The sequence below is a fragment of the Dipteris shenzhenensis genome, chromosome 23 (genome assembly GCF_047967505.1).
Source record: "Dipteris shenzhenensis isolate YYH24624 ecotype China chromosome 23, Dip_SZ_1.0, whole genome shotgun sequence".
NCBI classification, from domain to species: domain Eukaryota; kingdom Viridiplantae; phylum Streptophyta; class Polypodiopsida; order Gleicheniales; family Dipteridaceae; genus Dipteris; species Dipteris shenzhenensis.
In genome coordinates this window covers 4,607,246-4,617,790 of record NC_141618.1, presented here as the reverse complement: position 1 = coordinate 4,617,790, position 10,545 = coordinate 4,607,246, and the positions used below count along the sequence as shown (strand labels likewise).

The following is a 10,545-nucleotide window of genomic DNA, read 5'->3' as shown; positions in this document are numbered from 1 at the left end:
ATTCAGGTCTTTGGTAGACACAAGGACCAAACCCAACCGGAACACATTGCCCTCAGATCTGCTGTGCCCTCTATCAGAACACATACTCATGGCGCCATCATTGCCTTCACACAGAGCGTTTTGTTTGCCATTGTTATCTCAGCTTATCTGCAATACAAGAGCGCTTGTATCGTGCCGTCGAAGACGACTCACCCTGACTTCAAATGCTGAGCAGATACAGCACGTTTTGGCATCAGAGTTCTTCTGCGCAATCAACTCTTTTGTCTTTATGCTTGCGACTCTCTGCGCTCCTGCTACGCGACCTTTCGTCCAAGGTAACTCTCTGTGATGGCTTATAGGCTCTCTTCTTGTATGAGGCAGCTCTCTGCCCGCGATTATGGGCCCACAGTTTAGGCTGCGTTTCTGCAGTTATTCCTTCGGTGCAGGCAGAGTCGTGGATGCAATCCACAAGAGGTTGCCTCAGCAAAAGGACTTTATTCAATTTTGTGTGGGAGGTTTAAGTGAGCTTCCAGTTTTCAAGGCAAACAGTTTAATGCAGATGTATGTGAAGCGTGGGAGCATGGTGGATGCTTGCCAAGTGTTCGAAAAGATGCATATGCGGAATGTGGTGTCGTGGAACATAATTATTGCGGGGCACGCCAAGTGGGAAGAGGGTGTACAGGCCTTGGCATGGTATACGCAAATGCTACGGGAAGGTGTCCAACCAAGTGATCGAACTTTTCTTGGTGCATTAAAGGCATGTAGTACGCTGGCAGCATTGGAAGAGGGAAAGCAAGTTGGTTGGAAATTTGTCAAAATAGGATGCCTGGTGAAAGGTAGAGTTATCCACTCCCAAGTAGTAAAGAGTGGTTTCGAGCCAGATGTTTTCCTTGGAAACACCATGGTGGGTATGTACGCTAAATGTGGGAGCATTGAGGATGCACGCCGGGTGTTTGATGAATTGCCTTGTCATGATGTGGTTACCTGGAGTACAATGATCTTGGCATATGCTGAGCAAGAAGACTGTGCAATCGCTTTAGAACTGTATGCACGGATGCATGAGGAAGGTGTTCAACCAAATGCTCAAACCTTTGTTGCTGCATTGAAGGCTTGCAGTAGCCCGGCAGCATTCGAGGAGGGGAAGCAAGTTGATGGGAATTTTGTAAGAATAGGATGTCTAGAAAAGGCTAGAGCCATTCACTCCCAAGTAGTCAAATGTGGATTAGATTCACATGTATTTGTGGGAAATACCTTGGTGAATATGAATGCAAAATGGGGGTGCATGCACGATGCACTGCGTGTCTTTGATGAATTGCCTCATCGTGATGTGATTAGTTGGACTACCATGGTCTTGGGCTATGCTGAGCTTGACAGTGCGCTGGCATTGGAAGTATATGCAAGAATGCACCAGGAAGGTGTCACAGCTGACCGTCGAACGTTGATTGGTGCATTGAAGGCTTGCAGTAACCTTGCAGCACTTGAAGAAGGGAAGCAAATCGACGGAAAACTTGTGAAAATGCGAAGTTTGCCGAAAGGCAGAGCCATTCACTCTCAGGTAGTAAAGAATTGCTTTGAGTCAGAGGTATTTGTGGGGAACACCTTGGTGAACATGTATACAAAATGCGGGAGCATGGAGGATGCAAGGTGTGTCTTTAGTGGCTCCCCTTGTCGTAATGTGGTGACGTGGACTACCATGATTTTGGGGTGTGCAGAGCAAGAAGAAAGCTTGCTGGCTTTAGAATTGTATGCTCAAATGCAAGAGGAAGGTGTCCAACCAAATGATCGAACCTTTGTTGGTGCATTGAAGGCTTGCAGTAGCCTGGCAGCACTTGATGATGGGGGGCAAGCTTATGGGAAATTTGCAAAAATTGGATGTCTGGCAAAAGGTAGAAATATCCACTTACAAGCATTAAAGAGTGGCTTTGAGTCAGGAGTATTTGTGGGAAACGCCCTGGTCAATATGTATGCAAAATGTGGGAGCATGCAGGATGCACGGTGTGTCTTTGACAAACTGCCTTACCATAATGTGGCTTCGTGGAATACCACAATTTCAGGGTATGCCGATCAAGACGAAATCGAGGAGGCTTTTATACTGTATAAACAAATGCAAGACCAAGGTCTGCCACCGGATAATATTACCTTTGTCTTGACCTTGAAAGCTTGTGGCAACATAGCAGCTCTGGAAATTGGAAAAGAACTCCATTCTCAAATTAGCAGGGTTGGTTTTGAGACTATCGCAACTGTTGCGACCAGTCTCATAGACATGTATGCTAAATGTGGAAGCATGGTTGATGCCCAACAATTGTTTGATGCATTGCCCACAACACGCCTTGTACCATGGAGTGTAGTGATTGCAGGATATGCACGCCAGGGAGATAGTGAACTTGTGTTTGAATTATTTGAGAGAATGAGGCAAAAAGGCATACAGCCTGATGGTGTCATCTTTCTTAGTGTTCTCACTGTATGCAGTCACGGGGGTCTAGTGGAGAAGGGCCACAAGTACTTTCAGCTTATGAGCGCACAGTTTTGCATTATCCCAAGTGTCGAGCACTACACCTGCATGGTTGATCTCCTTGGCCGTGCAGGCCGAGTGGATGAGGCAGTAGGGATGGTGGAGAACATGCCCTTTCAGCCCGATGTTGTTGTGTGGTCAACCATATTGGGTTCTTGTAGTATGTGGAAGAATGTAGAGGCTGGCAGGCATGCCTTTGAAAATGTGATGACATTAGATGAAAAACATCCTGCAGCATACGTTTCACTGGCTAACATCTATTCTGATGCGCACATAAGAGAGCCAGCATGGAAGGAGCCAGACCAGAACTGGTGGACTGACCCTAACGGAACGGTGCAAACATTTCTGGGTGGATGTCCCCAAAATAAAGACGTTTTTTCGTTCAAAATGGAAAAGGACGAATATAGTTTGGTTTATCCGACCGTCAAAATAGCCATGGAAGCCATTGAAATAGGGAATTCCCAGCGGTGCGCCGCAAATTCCCCTAACTTTGGCACAGGCGTACACCCAGAAATTTGTGAAGGGGTTTGCTTCATGCCTAATTTGGACAATGTGTTACAGGATATATGGACACAGTGAGCAGCTGGATATCGCTTGTGCCCTAGGGGTCATTTATGCAAGAAATCCTTGACTCTTTCTGACAATCACAAGGCCAATGTTCTTACAATAATAACAGAATGCCAGGCAAAAACTGTGATCTTACGATGATTAAGGCCACTGCTCTTAGAATAAAGGCAGAATGGCACTTATTCTCAATTATTTGGACAAAGTAGATTTGGGAGGGAGGGAACTCATGGTGATTGCTGCAATTTAGAGTCTCTTTCTCCACCATTGTCTCTTTGGAAACAGAGCCTGCTGATATAGATGAAGGAAATGTGAAATCTGTATCCCTTGACATGGCAGAGTATGACCAAATCTTCCCTTTTCTGGGGGGGGGGAAAAGACCAAATCTGTCCATATTTTAACTCTATAGTCCTGCTTGTTCATGGAGGACTGCAGGCCTATAAGACATGGACTGCATCTGAAGTCTGTTTGACTGTACACTACGGGTTGCTGGTGTCCTTGCTTTTCCTTGGATATGAGCTGTATGCCCACCAGTTAGTGGTTGTACTGTTTACCTATGTAAGGTACATGAGTGTATCGTGCTACCCCTAAGGAGGTTATGATGACAACTGAAGCCTTGTTTTTTTTTTTTGGGTAGCTTTACTTTCTCCTGGTCCTTCTTTCTTCTTATTTGTGTGCACAGCCACATGTGTGGGGACAGTTTTCATGGAGACCTCATTTTAGACTGGGAAATGTAAGACTGTGCTAGCAAAGTATGACACATGGAAGATGCGCAATGTCAGATCACTTCAAAAGAATGATGCCCATACCTACAAGGCCCAAGGAGAGGGTATGCAATCTATTGACAGAAAAAGAAGGTAGAGACAGAAATAGCCACGTTATAAGAAAATTTTCACATGCATCCTGCATGGGAAGTGTACCTCATCTCAGTTAGCAGACGAGTAGTGTCAAAAGGGGGTGAGCACAGAGACTTAAGTGAGCGCCTCCCCCCCCGCGCGTGCGAGAGAGAGAGAGAGAGAGAGAGAGAGAGAGAGAGAGAGATCACGTCCTGACCTAAGCTATGATTTTGAGAGAGAGAGGGTGAGAGACCATATCCTAATAAGTATTTCAAAATACTGTTTTGTTTGTTTGTGAGGGGATAGGGGGGAAGAGAGGAAGGGAGAGAGATCATATCTTTAACGAAGTGTTTCGAAATAATTTTTTGTTTGTTTGTGTGAGGGGGTAGCTTGAAGGAGACGAGGAAGAAGGGACATTAATAAGGGGAGAGAGAGAGAGAGAGAGAGAGAGAGAGAGAGAGAGAAAATTTTGAAGTGCCCTCTTTTCTGTGGGATGATGTACACACACACACAATCTTCCTTTCTCTTCTCACCCTAGAATTCACAACATCTAGAAATATGGGGGAGAAGAGAAACGAAGAGACTCTCTCTCTCTCTCTCTCTCTCTCTCTCTCTCTCGCTCTCTGTGTGCAGCTCTCTTTCTCTCTCCGTCTCTTCTCTCTCCCTCCTTCCCTCTCCTTTAATCTAACCCCTCACACAAACAAACCAAAAATTATTTTGAAATACACAGATTACTTCAGAAGGATATGATTGTTAATCATGTGGTACGGAAATAGGGACTATGGAGATGGAAAATGACAGATAGAGGTAGTTTACAGACTGTTATACAAAGAACATCAAGGATGAGCATGAGGAACGGATTCCTCAGCTTTGCAAGAAATATCCTTGGATCACAATGCAATCCACTAATCGTGGGTGTTATAAAGTGGCTCGGAAGATGCAAAGGACATCTCCAAACATTAAAAGGGGAGAATCATAGATTTTCAAAATGTCTCCTAGCAATAAGACAATCACTTGCATATATATTCAACATGTCTTTATCTACACAGATATATACGTGCATCTGGATGTAGACCTTCCATATCGTAGGCCTAATCGTACGTACTTTATTGGGGTCATGCTTCAAAGTATTTGTTTTCCTTTAGGGGACAACTTTCTCATGCCTTGCATTTGTTTGACAGATTTATGTCCATCTAATTATAGTGAGTGGGAGCCTATATCATGCATCTAATTATAGTGAGGGGGAGCCTATATCATGTCTTGCATTTGTTTGACAGATTTGTGCCCATCTAATTATAGTGAGTGGGAGCCTATATCACGCATAACTAGGGTGTTGCCATGTCCTCCATCTGAGATCAGTGAAGAAAGACGGGACCTTCTTTTATGACTCAATGTGCATCGTGTCAGATCAAGAAGGGCCAGTATGAAAGATTAGAATCTCTTCCCCTGCCTTCTTTTGACAGTCTAGAGTGGCCACTTCCAAGCATAGAGATCAACAACGAAATCATATAGAAAAAGAATACTCAATGATGTGAGACTATTTCTATCTCCCTTGCACTCTTCCTACAACTTCTATCCCCTCTTGTAATAAACCCTGCACAGTTTGGGAGCTCCTCACACAATCTTTCCTCCCCCTTTGTAGCGCAGTGTGAGAGCCTCTTCTCCCTTGATCTTGAAATCATGACACATGGGAGCTCCTCACTCGCTCTTCAAAAGCCCAATTTGGATGCTCTAAAAAACTTCACCATGTTGGTATAGGAGGTGAATGTGAAGGAGGGACAACTAGTCTTCAAGGTCAGAATATTACCATCACTGAAAGCATGATTGAAAATGCACTAGGCATTCCTGGAGGCAATTTGCAAGCACACTTCTTTGAGAAGCAGTGAGAGAGACGGGATATTCTAGATGTATATCCCAACGCTCAGATTAGCAAAGATGGTGGAGTCAAATTTTCTAGGTTGCCAATAGACCTCCAAGATGTGCTAAAGAAGACAATGTACTTCTTTCCTGATACGAGAGGAACCGCGAAGTTCTGGAAGGTTCAAGCCGCGGTAGAGCAACTGAAAGGACGTGATGTATCTTTCTCGAGGGCGATCTCCACGAGTGTGATAACCAACCTGAAGAATGGCATGGATCGCAAATCCCAATTGTCATCTTAATCCGTTGGAGTTGCAATGCACCTGATGGAATCTACTCTCAAAGGGATTTTTGAGCAATACAATAAGAAGATGTCTCAGAAGGTGACTTTTCTACAAGAGAAAGCCATCGATGCAATAAAGACAGTGCAACTTGAGAAAATTCTTAGGGAGGGTGTAGAAGCCAAGGTAGAGGAGGCACAAGTGAGGGACTTGCAGGCACAAGAGCAAGCTGAGGCCGCTATAAAGGTCGACATGGAAAGGCATAGAAGAGAAGAAGCAGAGAAGCGCATCAAGGAACTCCGAGATAGGCTTGAAGAAGTGAGAAGTGATGGGGACATCATGGACAAGGAGCTAGCAATGATGTAAAAGGAGCTTGAAGATCAGAGATCCAAAAAGGAGGGTCTTTACAAATGGCTCTGCAACATACAGAACGCATTGAACATTGAAAAAGACCAGATGATGGAGGAGTTGAAGACGGAGAATGCAGAAACCAAAAAGGTGATGAGGAACTGCGAGAGAGCTTCAAGGCTAGGAAGGATGGGGCAGAGAGTAGCTGGGGTGGATAAGACAATGAGGCAGCTCTCCAGGCCAGGAAGGATGCAAAGAGCAGCCACGGTGAGCAAGTTACAGCAGCCACGGTGAGGGTTGTTTTTTCAAAACACTGTTGGAAGTAAGCTACAAGACCTTGCAACATGATTATGATAGGGTTGTGCATGAGCTTGCCATGGCTTTTGACAGTTTTGAAAAGTAGTCTGTCATCCTGAGAGATTTCCAAACTAGAGTGGAAGTCTTGGAAACGGCCCATGTTGATGCTTTTGAGCAATTTAAGCAGCTTCAACAAATGTTGAGGGATTTAGATGAAGCTGTTGCATAGAGTGAGCAAAGAGTGGAGGAGATGCAGGAGAACATCCGTAGCCTTAGGATGGGGGAGGAAGGAATCAAGAAAGCAACTTTGTCATGTATAGAGTAAGATTGCGGTATTAACGGCCTCAATAGTAAAATCGGATGCCTATCTTGCTATGCACGAGGGTCCGAAATGCATGGTCTGCTATACCCCCATCATAGATGACTGCATGATCCAATGGCCTGTGTGCTACCACCCTGGTGTTTATGCATGCAAGATTGCTATGTAGAGAATGCCATTTGCCATTGCCCAGGTCATGCACAGATCAAATGTGCCTACCTACTACAACTATCTATGACGAGAAAGTAGATGTTGTAGCTCAATTTGCCATTTGGGCAAAAAATACAAAAGACAAGGAGCTCAAATTGAAGAAGGCCAAAACCAAGCTTGCCTGCAAGGAAAAGGATCTTGAAGGGAGGAACCAACCCCCTTCAAGAAAGGAGCAAGAAGGGCCGAGTGTGCAACCAGGAAGCTCAAATCAAGGAAAGAGGAAGTGACATGAAGGGAGGGGCTAGGCCCCTGAAGGAAGGAACGAGCCCCCTTCTAGAAATGAGCAAGGGAAGGAGCAAGGAGGGCCATTAGTTAGCTCAAAAAGGTGACCTACCCAAAGCAATGTGGAACCAGCCCCCTGAAGGAAAGGAGTCCTTGAGATATAATCTGAAGGAAAGGAGTCTCTGAGATGTAATCTATGTAATCTGTGTGTAATCTATTGAATTATTAATCATCTCTAGAGTTTACTTGGGCAATGTTTTCTCAACTGTGTGACTAGATAGTGTCCTTTGACACGCCAAGGACCATAATGTGAGATGAAAGATTTTGATTAGACAACTAATGTGAGACGAAAGATTTTAATTAAACAAATAATGTGAGACTAAAGAATGAGAAGGTCAGGCTCAATGAACTCTCTCCCTATTTAAGTGCAGTGTTGACACAATTAAGAGCCCATTATGAAATCTAGCCCCAGAACTCTGTACATCGATCCACCTACCGCAAATCTATGGCATACCCAAAAGACTTTGGAATGCTTTTGTTCTATCTGAGAATGATGTTGGATGACGACCTTGAGAGTGCTCTCAACGGAAGTAAGAACGGAAGAGCGAGAGAGAGAAACAGAGAGCCACACAAGTTTTGGTGGGTGCAGAACCACCCTAATCTTCTTTTTCATTCATTTATATATGTGTTTGAGTATTGTACATAACCGGGGTAAAGGCACAGTGACCTTTAACCCCCACAACCTCCCACTTAAAGGACAATGTGCCTTTAAGGGAGAACAACCAGTGAGCATACTATCCAATGCCCATCAATGCATGACAATACTCAAACCGCTGACTAGGTAGACTCTGCGTCAGCATATTTGCAGGGTTATCATCTGTATGAACCTTGACAAGCTCTATGCGCTTGTCCTCAAGTACCTCCTTGATGAAATGGTACCTGACCTCAATGTGTTTGGTCTTTGCATGAAAGACCAGATTCCGTGCTAGCTGAATAGCACTCATGGAATCACTATGCAATGTCGGTACACCTGTATGAATCCCCAAATCTCCCACTAGCCAATCAAGCCATATAGCCTCCTTGCAACCCTCTGTGGCTACAACATACTTAGCCTCTGTGGTAGAACAAGCAACTCACTTCTGTGCGCGAGACGTCCACGACACTGCACCACCTGCAAAGGTGAACACATAACTAGAAGTGGATCTCCTACTATCCACATGCCCTCTGCATAGTCTGAATCTGTGTACCCAAGTACACGCATGTCTCCTCTACCAAAGCAGATGCACATCTCCTTGGTACCCTTCATGTACCTCATGATGCACTTAACTGCCTCCCAATGCCTCTTTCCTGGATTAGCCATATATCGGCTAACAACTCCCACTGCAAATGCAATGTCTGGTCTGGTAGCTATCATAGCATACATAAGACTTCCAACTGCTGATGCATAAGGAACCTTGGCCATCATGGCCCTTTCCTCATCTAATTTGGGACTATCTGTATGACTCAGTTTCACATATGGAGGCAATGGAGTACTCACTACCTTCCCGCCCTCCATATTGAAATGCTACAATACTTTTGTAACATACTCTTTTTGTGAAAGCCAAAGGAGTTTCCTACTCCGATCATGCGTGATGCGCATACCAAGAATATGACCTGCAAGTCCCAAATCCTTCATATGAAAGGCCTCATGCAACTTGGCCTTTAATGCATCTAGCTCATAAGTATTCTTGCTAGCCAATAGCATATCATCCACATATAGTGCCAAGATTATCAGCCTATTATCCTTAGCCCTTTTAGTGTAGAGGTAGTGATCAATTTCACTACTCCTAAAACCCTGGGACCGAATGAAAGCATCAAACTTCTGATACCATTCTCTAGGCACTTGCTTAAGACCATAGAGACTCTTCTTCAGCTTGCAAACTAAATGCTCTTTGCCCTTTTCTTCAAAGCCTTCCGGTTGCACCATGTAAATTTCCTCATGCAAATCCCCATGCAAGAAAGCTGTCTTGACATCCATCTGCATAAGCTCCATATCCTCTGATGCCACTAGTCCAAGCATGCATCTAAGTGTGGTCATCTTCATAACTGGAGAGAATATTTCATCAAAGTCCACACCCTTCTCTTGCTTGAACCCTTTAGCGACCAAACGGGCCTTGTACCTAGGCACATCATCACCTGTGACCTTCATTTTGTAGACCCATTTACATGGCAATGCTTTCTTTCCATGTGGCAAAGAAACCAAGTCCCAAGTCTTATTCTTCATAAGTGAACTCATCTCTGATTGCATAGCATACTCCCACTTGCGTTGATCCTCGCGCATCATACCCTCTCTGTAGCAAGAAGGCTCCCCGCAATCAGTAAGCATCACATAGTCTACCCTTGGAACAAACCTATCAGGCGGTCTAGACACTCTAGATGATCTTCTCAAGGGCATTTCAGCTTGCTATCCCACCTGCATATCAGCCACATTTGGCTCATCATTTCCACCAATAGATGATCCATCATCTACCCTTAATTGTATACTTGTGGGAGTACTTGCTGGTACCATTTCTTGCACATTTGGTGCATGGACAGCTTGCTGTCTATCAACATATGCAGGTGGATTCACATCTTGGAAAGTGATTCTCCTCATTTCCACATCCCTCATGGGTGCCTTATGCATCTTCTTCTCATTGAAGACTACATCATGGCTGCGTATGATCTTCTTTGCTTCTGGATCCCAGAGACGATAGCCCATCTCTCCACTTTCACCATAACCCAGAAAGATGCATTTCCTAGACTTAAGATCTAGCTTCTTTCGAAGCTCTTTTGGCACATGTGCATATGCCTCACACCAAATATATGCAAATAAGAGTAAGAGGACTTCTTGCCACTCCATGCCTCTTCAGGAATACCACCATCCAAACTCTTACTAGGTGATCTATTGATCACATGCACTGCAGTCTTCATTGCCTCAGCCCAAAAACCACCAGAAAGACTTGCATTGGAAAGCATGCATTGCAACCTTTCTTGAATGGTACGGTTCATCTTTTCTGCAACTGGATTTTTCTCTGGAGTACGAGGGGATGTGAGCTCCCTCTTAATCCCACGTGTATCACAGAAATGTTGAAAGTCATGAGA

At 44.5% G+C, this 10,545-nt stretch overlaps 1 protein-coding gene across 1 annotated transcript; it reads left to right on the top strand.

Moving 5' to 3' along the window:
- Positions 1–376: 376 nt before the first annotated feature.
- Positions 377–3,122, top strand: LOC147886893 (pentatricopeptide repeat-containing protein At1g06140, mitochondrial-like). The gene is made up of 3 exons (XM_087394072.1): positions 377–1,561; positions 1,787–2,958; positions 3,053–3,122. Exons 1-3 carry the CDS (start codon positions 377–379, stop codon positions 3,120–3,122), a joined length of 2,427 nt encoding a protein of 808 aa, XP_087250198.1.
- Positions 3,123–10,545: the final 7,423 nt, after the last annotated feature.